At 34.6% G+C, this 18,442-nt stretch overlaps 1 protein-coding gene across 7 annotated transcripts in view; it reads left to right on the plus strand.

Moving 5' to 3' along the window:
* LOC135100036 (solute carrier family 35 member F5-like) overlaps nt 1-18,442 on the plus strand; it is a 40,159-nt gene that overhangs the window by 9,925 nt on the left and 11,792 nt on the right. For 4 of the 7 annotated variants that reach the window (XM_064002888.1, XM_064002886.1, XM_064002887.1 and 1 more), the window contains 8 exons: nt 275-331; nt 7,686-7,844; nt 10,682-10,792; nt 11,794-11,946; nt 13,814-13,996; nt 14,099-14,255; nt 15,712-15,871; nt 18,046-18,291. In XM_064002888.1, coding sequence (XP_063858958.1) covers nt 275-331; nt 7,686-7,844; nt 10,682-10,792; nt 11,794-11,946; nt 13,814-13,996; nt 14,099-14,255; nt 15,712-15,871; nt 18,046-18,291 — 1,226 coding nt within the window. The remainder of the gene's footprint in view (nt 1-274; nt 332-7,685; nt 7,845-10,681; nt 10,793-11,793; nt 11,947-13,813; nt 13,997-14,098; nt 14,256-15,711; nt 15,872-18,045; nt 18,292-18,442) is intronic. The other 3 variants (XM_064002891.1, XM_064002892.1, XM_064002893.1) reach the window with 3 other exon arrangements.

Below are 18,442 nucleotides of genomic sequence, written 5' to 3' on the forward strand. Positions count from 1 at the left end.
CTAGGATCATGTAAGGATCTTAACCACTATATAAAGTGGTGCACTGTGAGAAAAATTCAGTGTTAAATTTGTTTGTATGTAAAAGTACATATGCACATGCCTATAAATGTATTTAAAAAAATAAGAATAATAATATGGTCTGTCACATTGTAAGTGATTCATGCAGTTAATTAGAAACAATATTATGTTAAGAGTTAATAATCATTCTGTACTATTTGGATGCTCTGGAGTGATCAGGTGATAGATTAAGCATTAGTAATGATTGATATTTCAGGAAGTTGATGCAAATGAGGATGAGGGAGACCCACTTTCTCCTGAAAGTCGACATTTGGTAAGTGAAAGGAGTTATATCCCTTTACTTGTCTTTGTGTTTTTGACCTTGTCTTAAGTTAGGAAATTGTGTGTTTTGTTAATTTGTGTCATTTCTCATGTAATTAATGTGAGTATGTCATGTTTGTACGAATTCTTTTCAACCTTATTATTCGTAGTTGTACATATATTTGATTTACAGGTATATCTTAGTAATGTTTTATTTTAGTTTGATATCAGTGGTATTAGTAATATTGTTCAGCAACAACACTAGTTATACTGAAGTAGTAAAGGTAGTAGTAGTTAGTAGTAGTAGTAGTAGTAGTAGTAGTAGTAGTAGTAGTAGTAGTTGTGGTGGTGATGGTGGTGGTGATGATGGTAGTGATTGTGTTATAGTAGTGGCATGATCATATTTAGATTTAGATTACCATTGTATGAATAAGGCACACATACTTCATATATACTTTTTCCTCTTTATATGTGAGGGAGGCTGGCCAAGGATGCAAAAAATAGGAGAAGCCCACTTAATTCCTGCTTCTAAAAAAAATATAATTTAAAAACATTGTCCAATTTAGTTCCCAAGGTGTCTTGATGCTTCTCTTTTGAAATAATTCAAATCTTAGGAAAAGAAGGAAAAAAAACAAAACAAACAGGAAGAGTTCCAGAGTTTACCAGTTAAAGGGATGAAAGAGTAAAGATCACTCTTTCTCTACTTAAATGAAGAAGATAAGAGTGAGAATGAGTAGGATTCTTGTGCACTGAGGCTGTGGTAATCAGGGAGAGGCATGCAGTTACCAACTAAAGTTCAATAACCATGAAAGCAACAGTAGAAGATAGCAAGAGATTCAGTATTGTGGCAGAATATGAAATTTTAGTGACAATTAGGGAAAGTTTGACCTGGCAGGGTGTAATCACAGAGGAGCATTGTTGGACAATATTATGACCTAGGGACTCCATTTGGATCATAAACATTCTGATGATCAAGGTCAGTGACTGTTAAGAACATTATTGCAATGAATTTCAGTAATAGGGATAATATAGTCAGAGGATGGAGGAAGAACCAGTCTAAAATCACCCAATGTTGAGTTGTCACTAAATCCATCTGGATGAAATACATGAGGGAAAAATGTAGAAGAAAATAGTATGAGATATTTTTGGGGTTGGTGTGAGAAGTCAAGAGAAATAGATCTAATGACTTGTGACATTTTAATTAAGAAAGTGTTATGAGAAGTTGTAGGACAAGTATGGTATGATTTCAGATAGAAGTATTAAGGACATGAATTTCAGGAGAAGGAATGCTAAAGTACTGTCTTTGAGCCTCCTTTCTATCCTGGATAACCAGAGACTAAGTTTAGTTTGCCAAATTTTTGCTATCATGTCATCAGTAATCACCTTTCTCATGCTTTCTGCATAAAGACAGACACTTCTTACTCAGAAGAAATAGTCATCTCACTGAAAATCAAAATACATATTTTTTTTTTGGTCTTCTCACTTAGATAATAGAGATCTAATGCCAGAAACCTCTCTATGGGTTGCACTGGAGTAATTTGACATAATACAGAAATAATAGTGTGATCAGAAATCAGTGAAGATAACAGTTTAATGGAGTAAGTTGAAGGATTAAAAATTATGAAAATATTACAAAGTTGGGTATTCTCCAAAGTTGTCTAGAGGATGATAAGGTGCTGCACAGTTCTGTGCATAGTATTTCCCACAATATAATTCTACTTGTGTTTTTAGCTTTTCTATCCTTAAATTCATGCAATGACGAGCATTTTCGTGTTGAGGGAGAAGAGAAACATGAGATGAGAGGAATTCACATAATCATATTTTCATGTGTTATTCAAATGGTTTGTAAATATTTTCATGACTGATATGGTTAGTTAAAATACCAAGATAACCTTGCTGGTAATATTTCATAATAAAAATAGACTAGATTTTTTTATATATATTTTTGTTTCAGCAAGATTTCTCTATGTATCTTTACCACAAGCTAACATCTTGAAGAGGGTAGGTGTAGCTTAGACAAGGTGCCATGTCCTTACCTCATACACAGGAACATTCATAACATGTGGTACCATTGTGAAGCATACTGACAATATGACATTTTATCTGATAGGTTTAAGTAGTGCAATCTGCCATTATACCTTTTCTTTAGGGCAGCAACTGAAGGTTTAAGTAGTGCAATCTGCCATTATACCTTTTCTTTAGGGCAGCAACTGAGATACAAGAACAATGTTGATATGAGGTGAATGATGAGGGTCATAAAAGTAAACTATCCAGGAGTTGAATTAATACCCATTCAGCATACAAAGCAGTAGATGTGGAAACTATTCTTGCATAGCAAAGTATTGTGAACCATGACATAAATGACAACCTGAGAGTAGCCTAATTTCTTAACCTCTTGTAAAGACAGTAATTCATCTTTGAACTTGTAGAATTCATTTTAATCCTATATTTTGAATGAAGATCTGTGCTATGTATGGTGAGGGATGGGGATTGTGCTGTGCAAGCAAGGTATTACTATCTACCAATAAATGAGGCATGGGTAGGAGAGACAAGGTGCTTGTAGCTGCCCAGAGGCAGGTTAAGGATTTTAGACCCACACGGTGACACGAATCGTTTATTGCGTTCGGTCAAATCTGAAGACATACATAATAAACATGAGACATGCGTAGCGCTACTAACCATTACATACTGTATCAACATAATCATGCATAATGCATCACTAATCATAGATTATGCTAATGAGGGCAGTCAACCCCTCGTAATACAGATGCGGAACTCATGTGTTTGGGGTCTTAAGGAGGCCTGTCACCAAGCAACACATGCATCTGTATTGTAGAGGTCCGATCTTTCCTGGAGTATTCACACCCAAACTTGGTGGCGATACTATATTCCTGCTGGCCCTTGGCGCCTCACACCTGCCTGTCTTACCCTTAGGTCAGCAATAGTTTCCGGGTGACTCCCTCCTCTAAGGAGATCCCTCTGTGTCTTATCTAACCTTTGCGCCATGTCATCAACTTTACCATATAAACACAACCCTCACTACCTCTCTGCAGCTAAGCTCTCCACAGCTAGTTCCTCTCACACATCTTCACTACTGCGATTAGCTACTACAGTAAAATCCCTCTTATCCGGCATCAACGGGATCACCGACATGCCAGATACTTGAATATTGCCGGATACTTGAACAGAAGTGAAATTATGTCCACAATCACTACCCTACACTCACGCATCTTACCATAACAAAGATCAGCTGATCTTAATCAGCAGCTGATCTGATCAGCTGCTTAAGCGTAAGCACAACACGCTTCCTATTTTCTACAACTTTAGGCATGATGAAGACGTCAGGCGATAAACAGTGCACACGCGGGACTGAGTCAATGAGTAAACACAGTGCAGTGGGCCGTGGGTAGCGCGAAACAGTGTGCTCTGGTGGCGAGGGGACAAAGTATGCCTCGCGCGGGAATTTTAATCAATTTTATGAGTACACTGATTTTTTATTGATTTTAAGGCTCGGGGAAAAATGTGCCGGATACTTGAAGCTGCCGGATACTCGAATGCCGGATGAGAGGGATTTTACTGTATAATGAATTCAGTTTCCTTAATCTCAACTCTAATTAACTTAGTTTCCTTAGTGTTACCCATGCTTCATATACTAGTTCACTTCAACTCTCATAACACAGATTATATTATTTAGCATATGCTTGCTCAACAACAACTTCTTTCACCTGCTCGGCAGTAACAGTGCTGACACACACACACACACACACACACACACACAAAAAGATTTTGTTAAACTAAATTAAGATCTATCTTAGCTCCCAGGCTTTTCAGGTGCTCAATGTGATAACCACCCTGAGAATGTCAGTTATGTAATTGTGTAATACCTAAATTTGTCTACATTACATTTCAACAGTAGAATTGTTTTACCCTTATTGTAGCATAGTAAACCCCTCATGTATTGTTTCTCATCTGATCAGTTGATTGGATAAGGTGCAGATAGACCTTCCATATGTGCCCTTAAGTTTGTATCTCACTTGTGCTTTCACAACTGCTCTCCATTTACCTCCTGTGATCAGTAATCACTATTCCTTATTTTGTAGACATCCCTCTTGCATCTAACACTCATCATATTGTCCATAAATCCTATTTGTGGTTTTCCCTGTTTACCTTATGTCTTTCACATCAGATCCAGCTCTTTTTTTTCACTTCTGACTGAAATTACAATTGCTGAATAGTGCCACATCTTGTGGATTTTAATTTCTTTTATTTTATTCAAATTGACAATTTTCTTATCCATGGATAACAAAACCCATATATGACAGATAGACATATGTCAAGGGCTTAATGTATGTATAATCCTACTCAATTGTCCATTTGTATAGTGCCACCCTATCTTCTAGCATTTTTGATGACTCTGCATGAGGTTTGTCCCCTGCAAACCATATTAAATAACTTTCAAATTTATTTTATTCACCTGTAAAAGACTACATATATAAAGTTTATAATTCAGCTGAAATGTTACCCATTATGGAAAATGTCATGTGAGTTGTTTGACAAATCTTATATGTGGAGTTTGTGTTGTAATTTATGTGTATGCTTTTTTATAAGCTTTTGTTTGAATGTGCACACTGGCCATAAAAAAAAAAATAAATAATAATAATAAATATATAAATAGAAAAAGCTTATATGCTGACATTTGGAGAGAAATAATTCACTTAAGCTTGAATACTGTGGAGTTTCACTGGAATTATTCCATTACATTTTCTCACATTTAGCATTTGATCCCTGTCAGTATCATCTGCTGTTGGTTTAACAAGCTTGATAAAAAAGATGTCCATTTTTATCCAGAATCCTTTCAGTGTCTTGCAGATTTGTGATAGTGCTATGTCTGATCTCTGGCACTTTTTATTTATTTATATATTTTTGTTTTGTTTCTATTCCAAGTGTTTTCCATTGAGTTTAGCTCAAGGGGAATTATCCAGTTGCTTTTTTGAGCTTGTGGAAGTTTGTCCTGATCTCTTGTCATCTGATGACATTCTGCTTCTCTTATAGTGTATATACCACTGGAAACACCTTGCACAACTCATTATTTCATTGCCGTACCTGTACTGAACTATGTCAAAGTCTCTGTTGCAGATTCACTGAGGCTGATGTAGAATTTAATGTTCACTCTCTATCCTAGTTTGCAGTCATTAATGAAATTGCAAATACAGTCACAAAAACTTTCATGACAGTTCTTGAAGTTCACAAAATGATGCCCATCAGCAAAGTGCTTAATGACCATTACTGCTCAGTCCCACAACATATGCATTCCTTTACTACTGCCTGTTTGTATGCTGTGGAACTAGTCTTTGAACTTATTAATACCACCACATCATGATGCAATTCAAGGCTGATGCATGGCTTGAGTTCCTCTCATATGTCTGAAGATGCCTTCCTTATTAGATTTACATTTATTGATCCTTTTAAAGTGCATTGCAGGTGTTTCTTTTTGAAGTTAAGTTATTTCTTCTTTGAAACCTTGATGAGTAGAGCCTTTCTAGCAGTGCACTGAATCAGGAAACCAAGATCCTTCTGGAGATGATGCTGTCAAGTCTGTGTTATGTTCTCATTAGGCATTTCACTAAAACATTGTGAAATTTATATGAAGGCAGAATAAATTGGCCCTGAAAGGTATTCAGTGGGGCTCAAACTTCTGACAAGACACTTGCTGAAATGTAAGTCTGATCCTTCATATTTTGAGGGTTTATGATGTGCCTCCCAACACCTTGTGCAACCACAAGAAGAAATACAGGATCAAGCAGTACTAGCTGGAATTTTTAAGAAAGTTTCAAAGAATGTTGCTCATAATGTTACGTGCTGAGTATGCTTCAGCTGATGAGGCAACATTGACTTGGTATAGCCAACAACCAGAGAATTAATTTAGTGTGTCATAGTACTTTATCTGGGATTTTTGTTACCTGGGTCACCCTTTGGTTCTATTAACCTGATTTATGGTAGGAATTAATACTGTGTATAATACTTAATGAAGAACTTTACTGCTGTCACCACATTCATGCCTGCATGGGTATTTTGTTGAAACACTGAAAATTTGATTTGAAGGTAGGATGAATTGGCTTTGAGAAGTATTCAACAAAGATTGTAGCTCAGGCAAGACATTCATAGGAATTGCAAGTTTGACACCTCACTGATCAGGCCAAGATGATCCTTAAGGCCTGAATGAATTTTGGTTGTCCTGTGACAACATTTTTTTCTCTGCTTGAGTAGTTCTATATGCTTATATTTCACAGTAACAGCTGTTACAGCACGTTTTTATATTATTTCATGCTAGAGGTCTTGTCTGTCTTTTGGTGAAGTCTAGTGAGGTGTACCAGAGTTCTGACTCTTTTTTGGTATGTTGTTGGATGTTAAATGCCACCTCTGCATGTTTGAAGTGGTAGATAGTTTGTCCAGATACCAAATGTTTCTTTGTTTTATGCTATTGAATCCAATGATTTTCTGCAGTGGCACATCTCTATGCATTTAGTGCAGTATGAACAGAATTGTTTGCTCCCAAGTTAGACATACTTGTGAAGAATGCTGTACAGAAGAGTGACATCATAATTTTTCTCTTTACCATAGTACAGAGCTCTTTGATGTGCTACGGAAGTGATAGCTGAGATCATAATTCTGCTCTTTACCATAATACAGAGCTCACTGATGTGCTATGGAAGTGATAGTTGGTAGCCAGAGGTGAACAGCAAGTGAATGTGCCATTACTCTCTTCCACTTATTCTTGCTTGATATCACAAGTAAAAACTTTACTGTAAATACTACACTTTTTTTTCTCTCTCTTTTTTATTTTTTTATTTTATTTTATTTTATTTATTTATTTATTTATTTATTTATTTATTTTTATTTTTTTTGTGGCCTCTATAATTTTTCTTGGATGTTATTCATGTCAGTCCTGTCTTTTAATACCTTAATACCTGTTTTTATTTAATGTTAACTTATATTAATTCCTGCAGTATAAAAAATCATAATGGTTTTTATCTAGAATAATTTTCTTGCAAATACTTACTGTAAACCACATCATTGGCTTAATTATTTTTATTGTTTACTCAGTATCACAACATACATCCTTTTTTTTTATAATTTTGCTTAATTTTCTGCTTCTCTGTTGTCACTAATATTATTTTGCCGTTTTACATGGAATCATATTTAGCTTACAGCCAAAGAATAATCATTGAACTTCTCTAAGCGCGTAAAGATTTAATCTTAGTGTTTGAACAAGAAACGACGGAAGATTACACTTGGTTACCGTCTGGCAGGAGAATGTCTTTGTATCAGTGGAAAAGTTTACTTCTTCTAACACAAAGATCTTGCAGAGGACAGACCTTCCTCCTGCATCCATCTTCACTGTGGATCAAGTGGCCTCCAGTGTTGCCAGAGACACTGATGAAGAAGCCCAGCTTACTCACTTGGTTCTTTGGCGCTACTTACCTATTGAACGTCCTCAGACTTTTGGCCACAAAGTACATCACCAGGTGTCTGATGATAGGGGGTGCCAGCCAGATGGCATTAAATTTAAATGGCTCTTTATATGTGGGAACAATTCACTGGAATTATTAGTTGAGAGATTTTCTATTTTATTGAGTGTACAGTCATCCTTCATTATCCATGGGGGTTAGGTAATAGACACACTCATGGATGAGGAAAATCCAAGGAAAATTAGCACCCCCTCTTAAGAACACCCTGAGCCCCAAGACCTTGTTTTAAATAAAGAAAACTGCATGTACATGGTAACTAACATTTTATTTTATCAATTAACTAAAAAAAAAAAGAATAAAGAAAGAAAACTCTGAACACTGGTGGGTTGCCTCTGTTATTTGAATTCATGGTTAACAGCAATCCGTGTAAAAGTGAAACTGTAGAAGCCAAAACCATGGATAACGAGCGATGACTGTACCATGATGTATGTAAGGATTGTCTCGACTAACTATGAAATGTAGGTTGAACTTGTTGTTGAATGCTTTCAGGGAGACTGAGCTAGTTGATCTGTTGCAATAATACAGAATTATGTTGTCACTGATTTCCCTTATTTATTTACTGTTATTTCTGAGTAGGTAAGAGGGGGGTAGAAAAAAAGCAAATTGGGTATGAAGTTTTGGAAGTGAGTAGAACATGTTTTTCTGTTTATATTTTTCCATGAAAAGTCATATTTCTGTCACACATCATTTAGTCTTTCCATTATTTTCCAGTTAATTTTGTCAAAGAACCTTATTTTTTTTATGAGATCAGTAAAGTTTGCCTGTACAGTGTTCTATATTTTTTTTATGAGATCAGTGTTCTATATTGTTTGCGTTTCTTCTGTTTCAACTTAGAGATCTCTCATCTTCACTTCTAAATAACATGGTGACTTTTCCTAAATGGGCTTAAATTGTTAATGGCTTTTACCAAGTTGTCCCCTTTAGTAAGTGAGTACCAGATCCAGTCTTTTTGGGTCATCTCTCTATATTGTATTTTGGTTATCCATTGCAATATCATCTTATCCATTGTCATTCTTAATGTTTCTCTGCATGTCAACATCTCATTTAACTTCAAACATTTTTTCATTTTACTTCATTATGGTTAAGATCATCACTTAATGTCACCTTTTTACCACTAATTACTCCCTTTGAACTTTTCCATAAATAACTCCACAATTAATGTTCTTCTCTTGCCCAGTTTGTCTTAGGAGGGATATAAATAACCAATATTTTCTATGTAATTGTGTTTCTCCTTAATCTCATATATCTGTCTGTCTGCTTATTTGTCTACCTATAGCTCTATCAAAAGAGAGTGGATTATGAGAAAGAACCCAGAGGAACCTCACTGTTAATTGACTTGGGAGAAGAAAAGTGAATGTATCTCATAGCAGCAAAAAAATGGTCAGAAAGGAAACGAAATGAAGTTACAGAGGGAAGGATAGAAGCTGTAGGAGATTAGTTTGGAAATCAAAGCCTTGTGCCAGAGCCTGCCAAATGCTTTTGACAAGTGTAAGGCAACGGCAAAAGTTTCACCAAAATTTGCAAAGGAAAATGACCAAGACTCAGTAAGGAAGGGCAGAGATCACTGTTCTTTACATCCTTCATGGCCCTTGCAAGTGATTATGTGACATATGTACCTTTCAAGATCTCTTACCTCACCATCCATCTCACCATTTCAGATCATCTAAGAAATCTACAGTTTTCTCTGAGTTATTAACAAAACAGCAATACAACTGTAATTTTTCATTTGGAATGGAAATATTAGTAATGTTAATACATTAATCAGCAGCTGTTTGTTTCAGAACAGTTGAACTCTTGCATGAAGGACTTCCCAATTACATACCGGGTAGCTTTTCTTGAACTCTTATCAATAAATAACAAAAAAATAAATAAAATAAAATAAAATAAATAAATAGATAGATAAGTATATAAATAAGAAAAAAAAGCTTTGTAATGCATAGTATGGTTGAATGCAGGATTCGTAGTTTCTGCTGTGCATCATCTTCTGTATTATGGTTTTTGCCCCTTTTATAGTATTGTTTCCTGTTATGTGGAGCAAACACAAAATTAGTGTGATTTATATGTTAGTTTAGCTAATGTTAGATGTGTTATATTTTCTTTGGCTTATAGGTAGAATTGCAAGGGGAATGTGGCAGATGACATACAGTGGCAATTTTTGCATGCATTGTAAAATGTATTTGTTTCTTTCAAAATGGAGTGCTTTGTTTAGGCTGTTTTATGAAGAAATTAGTCATAACCTTTGTTAATACTGTAAAAGATTTTATAGTTTAAAAATAGGGAAGCAGTAGGTTGCTTTGAAAAACTTGATAATAATCAGTAGTTTGTTTTATACCTTATAAATTTTAATAATACTTAGAAATAGTAGTGCATTGTTTTCTTTTAAAATTATATGGAAAAAAATAATATCTGATGTAAAGGCATGTAAAAACTCTTTAGTTTGTAAAAATGGGTAAGAATGAAAAAATTATCAAAGTAGTTTGGTTATGGCCTTAATGGAGATATTTTCCTAAGCCTGGAGAATTACTTTTCAGGTTTTTTCATATGGTGTTGTATGATATATAATTCTATCTATCTACATACCAGGCTGGCATGTGGGCATACAGGCTGGTCCAGACAAAGCACCACACATTCATACACATAATTCACACTCTTATCTCTGTCAACCACTGGTGGAAAAGGATTATGGTGTGATTATTGTTGATTCAGTTCACAAACTAGAAAATATTGTAAGATAGTGATAAATGTATCTACACTTTTGTGTGAAATAGTACAGTATTACAGTATAAGATTATCTACAGCAGTGAAATAAGATGAAATTCATGTTTCTTTTCCAGAGTGAGCCAAGCTATGTTCCACTTAAGTTGCAAGAGTCACATGAGAAAAGCTCAGATGGAGAGAGCGATGACTCTTCTGTCAAGTCCGTCCGTTTCAGTAAGCTGACAGAGGTACTAATAAATGTCCTGTGTGTTGCTGTTACTGAATGATTGCTTCATTGTACTCTAGTAAGTTTGCTTGTGATTATCAGCCAATGATCTTACACAATTTACCTTACCATGACCCTTGTTGGTGTGGTTTAAGGTATAACAGGCATCTTTAGCTGTTTTAGTCTGGAGTGAAATATTTACTTCATGTGAGATTGTAGTACCATATTTTCATCTCATTTTAAATTCTATTTATTGGCAATTATCAGTAATTAAGTTTTATAATTGGTAATTTTCAAACAGGTAGCTAAATATTTTATTACATATATTGGTTTCTTATATGACTCAATGTGTATACTCATTCTTTGTTGTGTTCACACACGTGAGTTAACTTTTCTGTGAGTAACCAATTTCTATCATATGTGTTCTAAGTGTGAACACTTCCATGGTGTTTTTTGAGGAGAAGATTCTGAATTTTCATCTACAAATTGCATGAATATTTTACAGCTCACCTCAGAATGTTTGTGTATGGTATCTGTTATGTGATCATTTTGCTTATTTCTGAAGATTTTGAGAATAGAGCAGGTGTGATGTGATTGTGGGTTTGCATGGATGTCATATAGATATCTATGATGCTTGTATGTCCATGTGTGTATCTTGAATACATACTGCCTAATGTAACCCTAGTGTACTCTAAATTATTTTTTATAAACTGGATCTTGATTCTGATACATGCATGGTAGAAATGAAAATAAACATAATATATAATAAATGTTTCCTTTGGATAAATGACAGATTAATTGTATTAAGTGTGGAGAAACTAAGTTTCCAATTTATTTTTGCCCATTCATATACTGACGCTTGTGTGTCTAAAAATTTTACTGTCCTCTGTTTAAATTTATTTATTATTCTGTAAGATTCATGGGACAATGAACAACTCAAAAGACTTGAGAGATTCTAGAGAATAATATACACAGTTAAAAATAGACAGGAGTGCAACTATAATAAGTGACTGATGGTTATAGGTGCGGCAGATGTCTGAGTCTGATGCTGTGGATGCCATGTTGTCCCGCCTCTCCTTTTCTGCTTCCATTCGGGCTGAGCAGTTGGCTCTTCAACAGGCAAACAAGTTGTCAATTAAGGAAGTTATGAAAGTATCATGCATTTTCTGTTTACTGGTGAGTAACAGCAGATTTTTTTGTGGGAGGTTGCATTACCTTTGAGGTCATGGTGCTTAGTGATAGGTTACTGGCTAACATTTTATACTCATTCAGAGTGATTTGGCTATATTTGGATTAAATGATCAGAACCTTCATTGCTGGTGGTGGGTCGGACTGGATACAAGTGGACCATGTTTTTTACACAAAAAGTTACCCAGCATCTATCAGATAATCACTGTGATAAAGAAATTAATAATTTTAATAAAGTGTTCAGATTTTTAAATTTTAATAATAAAAAAAAAAGAATGCATGCATCTAAAGAAAATATAATATTAGTTTGTTCAAATTTTTGGATTATATTTTGGACTTATATATTTGATATGGACATTGTAACAGTATTTTTATATTGCCTAATATTAGCAGCGTTGGTTGTGTTTATTGCAGTCTCTTTTGATGAAAGATCAGTGTGAAAAAAATTCTTCAGTACTGGTCATATGAGCTCTTGTATGCAGAGAATCATTTGATACAATGTAGCTTTCTTAAATATTTCAGAAGATCAGATTTTATTAAATCAGAAAGGAAATATAAAAATAGATTAATTGATGGACAGGCAAATATTAATGAAAATGTTTAAAATGTTATAATATTGAAAACAATGAAAAAAAATCAACAGAAAATGCAGTGAGGTATAATGTGAAGTATTTAATTTTTAGATATTACTTATTGTGTGATTTTATTCAATTTTCCTTTTCCTTTCTTGAATACCTGTTTTTCTGTGTAGATTTCAAAGATATTTGCCATATATATATATATATATATATATATATATATATATATATATATATATATATATATATATATATATATATATATATAATGAAGTTAGCAGGGATACACCAGAGTATCTTCTTCATTTATTATTTGTAACGTTTCACCTTGTGCAGAAGGCATTGTCAGGCATTGCATGGCGTGGAGAAGATGTAGAGTCCTCACTTTGTTAAAAGGCACACCTTCTTCATGCCATGCAATGCCTGGTGATGCCTTCTGCATAAGGTGAAACATTGCAAGTAATAGATAAAGATACTCTGGTGTATTCCTGGTCACTTCATCTATAACTCAGAACTTGTTTACTATATATATATATATATATATATATATATATATATATATATATATATATATATATATATATATATATATATATATATATATATATTGATTGATTGATTGATTGATTTATATATATATATATATATATTTATTTATTTATTTATTTATTTATTTATTTATTTATTTATTTATATATACAGATATCTCATGAGGAAACTCCTTCATATATATGAAAGATTAAGTAATTCTATGTCAGAAATACTCCATGGTCAAATGCTTTTCTCACCATGGTTAAGAAATTATAGGACATTTGAATATAAGCACACAGCATTAGCAAGTAGCTGCTCAGTCCTGCTCTGCAATGTCCAGCTGATCACTGTTGTCATTTGGAGTTTGTTATGTTTCAGCTATTAATTGCTGCAATTTCTTGAATTTTATTTTATCTTTATTTACAAAAGTCAGTGTGTAGTAGCTAAAATGTAATTAACTTTTTCTGGTAACAGCGATCAGCTGGGCATTGTGGGATGGGATTTTGTAGTCACTTGTCAATGATGCACATTCATATTTAAATGACCCTTAACTTAAAGCATTTGACCAAAGAATATATCCAATATAGAATGACTTGATTTTTAATTTCTGTGAGCATAGGGTTTTCTTCAAAGGACTATTTGTGAATCAAACAAGATTACTGTGTTTAGTAGAGTAAAAACATGACTTTGCTGTTAACTTCAATTTTTGTATTTATCTTTATGTATATTTTTGCTATTATTTTCAGTGGTTTGCTGGAAACTATGCCTACCAGATTGCTCTAAGCAACACAGAAGCAGGTGTGGTCAATGTCATCTCTTCAGCTTCTGGTCTCTTCACTCTTATTCTTGCTGCCATCTTCCCATCATCAGTTGCAGACAAATTCACTATATCCAAGCTATTCTCAGTTCTACTTATGGTTGTAGGAGTGGTAAGTATTCACCATCAAGATGCTCTTAAAGACAGACATGGAAGGGTTTCTTGTGGGTACTTAACAGTGCCTCAGTCTTACACATCTTTCTGTTATCCTTAGGGACTGATAAGCCTTGAAGATATCAGTTTGGAGGGCAAGAGTGTACCAATAGGAGTAATTTGGGCAGTGGCAGGAGCAGTTCTCTATGCTTGTTACATGGTCTTCCTTAAGTGGAGAGTACCTACTGAGGAGCAGATGGATTTTACCATGTTCTTTGGTAAGTCATGATTTTGGAATTGAGTATTCTAACCCACATTTTTATTTAAACTGGAGTGTAGGTGTGGAAACACTTTTTGTTTTAATATTTCTGATGAATTGGTGTCATCATATGTTCTTAGTATATACAAATGCTGTAGCTTCTTCCTTTATCATGTGCTTCTTACTGCTTATTTTAGTTTATTTTCAGAGAATGTTTTATTAAAATTATCCTATATATAAGCAAAAATTTGTTTATGAGTAGATGTAATCTTTTTTTGTTTCAAGTGTTAATGTACAACAACTGTATTGGGTAAGAAAATTGCAAAATTCTCTTAATTTTGTATTGTATTTAGTATGACTAAAACATGGAACATGGGTTCTGATTCTAGTCACAGGAATAATCTTTGAATCAGCCTCCCTTGATACTTTATTTTGTATTTTATATTTTATATTAATTTCGTCTTCTTTTTTTTCTTTTCTTAGTTTTCCCCAAAATAGCACAATTCTTTTTTACGTGTTTCTATTTAATTTACAAAACATCTACATGTTTTTGTTGTAGCCAGTGCATTTAGTTTTAGTGTATTTGCCTAGCATTTAAAGAGTAGTGCAGGAGCAAATTTTTTGCTGTGGAGTTCTTTCTTTATCTCTGATTTATTTTTCTTATATGTTATATATTTGTCTTAGCATTTATATATTTCCTGCACTCTTCTATATCTCATCATTAAACCATATGATTTATTACTTCATTTTAAGTAATAATTTGATTTTTTGTAAGGTAATAGGAGGAAGAGGAGAGAAGAGGAGATCGAATGCAATGAAAGTGAAGTGCCTGAAGTATGAGTGTGCAGTAATGCATGTGGATCAAGTAAGAAAAGAGAAAGTGTGATGGTGAACTAGTGTTGAAAGATAAATAGTTCTTAAATGTGGGTGTCATGTAACCCCTTCAGTGCCAAGCTGTCAGTGTGATGCTGCTGTTGCTGCTTCTGCTTGACTATCAGTCAGACTTGGATATCCCACCCTTTTAAATGTTCCATCAGTTTTCCACAGTCTTTATTTTTGTTGATCCATGTTACAAGGATTGTCATAAGGATGGTCCTTGATCCCTATGACATGGACTGATGAAAATAAAAACGAATATTACTGAAACATAAAGGTGCAGGAGATTTAAGTTTGGGTGATGGTATCACAATGAAAAGTAAACCAAACTGTGAGCAACATGCTGTGTATAACAATAGGCCAGTCTTGTTGCTCTGGACTTTCTTTCTATTGATGTATGCAAGTTGTGCAATAATGCTTGGTTTCTGAGATATATTGTAGAATTGAAAAAAGACCCACCTCTGTTTGTGCCCTAGTGTGCACAAGGCAATCACTGAAATTGATGGTTTGCACAGTGAGGGGTTAAAGTTATAAACATAAATAAATTCTTACTTGATGTGTTATATATAGTAAATGTTCATTCTAGCCTGTATTCCCAGGTTTTGTGGGTTTATTCAATGCTATCATCCTTTGGCCTGGATTTCCATTGCTGGATGTCATTGGCTGGGAACCCTTCCAGTTGCCTAACCTCCAGCAGCTGCTCTACATGTCTGTAAATGGTCTAGTGGGCACAGTGTTGTCAGAATTATTGTGGTTATGGTGAGCATCATTATAATTTCTGTCTTATAGTAGATGATTGTGAAATTTTGTGTGCACATTCCTGACAAAAATTCATCTATCTCTATACCAGACTGGTAATCCCACATAGGGTGGTCCAGACAAAGCACCATACACTTATACATACACACATCATTCACACTCTTAGCCTTGTCTTTCCCTGTTGGAAAGGGATTGTCTCATGAACCATTTTACTACACTGCAGGTGCTTAGGCATAGCACAGTTGGTCACATACTTCCTAAGCAAGGCTCAACAGCATACACTGGTTTACTCCTTCCACGTTACAATGAGACCATTCCCTGAAGTATGGGTATGCATCTGGCAGGGCCCATTTCTTTGTAGACTCAGGGTGCAGGGCACTCCATGGGGAGTACCCTGCATCTGTTGTATTAGAAGGATTGGGGTAGGTGTAGGGAACAGTCTCACCATGAAGGGAGCAGTGGTAAACCAATGTATGCTGTTGGGCCTTGCCATGGAAATATTTGGTCAGCTTTGCTATGCCTAAGCTCCCGGTTGTAGTAGGGTAGCTCATGAGATAGTAGCTCTCTACCAGAGTCTAAGAGTGTGAGTGATGAGTGTACAAGTATTTGGTGCTTTATCTGGGCTAACTAGTGCAGGATTGCTGGCCTGATATACAAATAGACAGATAGATTTTATTCAGGAATGTGTGCACAAAATTTCACAACTATAGATAAGGTTATTATTAATATTTCAAAAGTTTTATTTGTTATTCTATTAATGTGTGTGTGTGTGTGTGTGTGTGTGTGTATATTCTGTTCATCCTCCTCCATTGAAAAATGTGTATTAAAATTTATGAACTTAAAAGCTTACACAGTTCTTTCTGTTGTTTCTCATCCAAAAGTGTGGTCTTAAAATTAATGTATTTTAAAGTTTATATTGTCATTTTGCTGTTTTTGGGATAAAAATTTAAGATGTTTTCATTATTGATCTTAGAACAGACTCAGCAACATAATTGCCAACATCTCTCGCCTTACACTCAGATGGACATACATTACTTCCTTGCACTTAGATCACTTTCCAATATTAAAATGTTATCAGTCCTCCTCTAGCTGTCTGCATCACACAGTAGACACAGAATATAGTAATGTTTCACTGTCCAACTTGCATGCAGTATGCACGCTAAATGTAAATTTCCATAGAAAGATCTTTGTGTCAGACCAGTAGTTATTATCAGCTTTCTAAATGCTACATGCTTCCTGTTTTCATTTTAAGAAAAGGATACTCGTATTTTTTGTTGTAATTACATATTATGTAGAATCATTGGTGCAGCACATTGTCTTTTTCTGTCAGACACTTGCAGTAATCATACATATATAAATAGATATATATCTAGCTATCTTCCTGATGCCATGCTCCTTCAATGAATGCCCCCCTAGGAGATGGCTATAATAGAAAAGCTTCCATTTTTCTTTATCTAGATATTCCTTTTTTTGTTGATTTAGGTGTTTGGCCTCTATGAATTGTGCTAACACCATTTTCACACATATACTTCATGACCCAATCCTTCTGATTTCCAAGGTGCATGTCTTCTTTTTGAACCCTCAGCTACAGTCGCATACACTTTCTTTGCAAAATCTTAAAATTTTATTCTGTCAGTATACCCATAGGGCCCCCCCTTCCCTTAAGTCTGATAAATTTTGTTAAGACAAATTTTTATGGCGAGATGTATGGACTTGATAACAGTCATTCTGCACCGTAAGGAGAAACAACTATGCACTGCAAAATGGTTATGCGTATACATCATGTCAGGAAAAAAAGTTTCCTCCTTATTTTTCTTTTGTGCATTATCTTTCCTTTGTATGGCATGGAAAAAGAAAAAAAAATTCTAGGCATAGTCCCATTGCCTTTTTGGTTGTGTCATAATGGTGATTTTGATCCAGATGGTAGACAGGAAATTTACCTATGTCTGTTTTAATGGTGCTCCTGTACATTGTGTTGTTCTTACACCATTTTTACATTCACACTCTCATTACAAAGATGATTGTTTGTATATATGATGGTGAATGGCCTATCCTGTATGTTTTGACCAAAAGAATATTTTTGTCATGATTCAGTATTACATAGGCTATTATGCTTTTGATATCATTAGTGTCATATATGTAATGTTTTATTGTTTTCTTCCCTTTCTTCACAGGGGTTGTTTCCTAACTTCATCTCTGCTCGCAACACTTTCATTGAGCCTCACTATTCCACTCACAATGTTTTTGGATGTCTGGCTTAAGGGTGTGCAGTACTCCATCCTTATATATCTTGGTGCAGTGCCTATGCTGCTTTCCTTCGTTGGTGTCACTCTTCTCACCCATTTTGACAACTGGGACCCACTGATGGATGGCTTCAGGTACATAAGCAGAAAATGTTCCAAGCAGGACCACTTATATAGGTGAGCATATTTTGACAGTATTTTATATGAAATTTAAATTCATAGAAATATATGATGCCCAACATGGTTCACCTCACTGTTTCTCTTTTTTACCTCATCACTGAACTGAAAAATATGATTGATAAACTTATTGTTTTGTAATTTATTAATA

The sequence above is a fragment of the Scylla paramamosain genome, chromosome 4 (assembly GCF_035594125.1).
Source record: "Scylla paramamosain isolate STU-SP2022 chromosome 4, ASM3559412v1, whole genome shotgun sequence".
Taxonomy (NCBI): domain Eukaryota; kingdom Metazoa; phylum Arthropoda; class Malacostraca; order Decapoda; family Portunidae; genus Scylla; species Scylla paramamosain.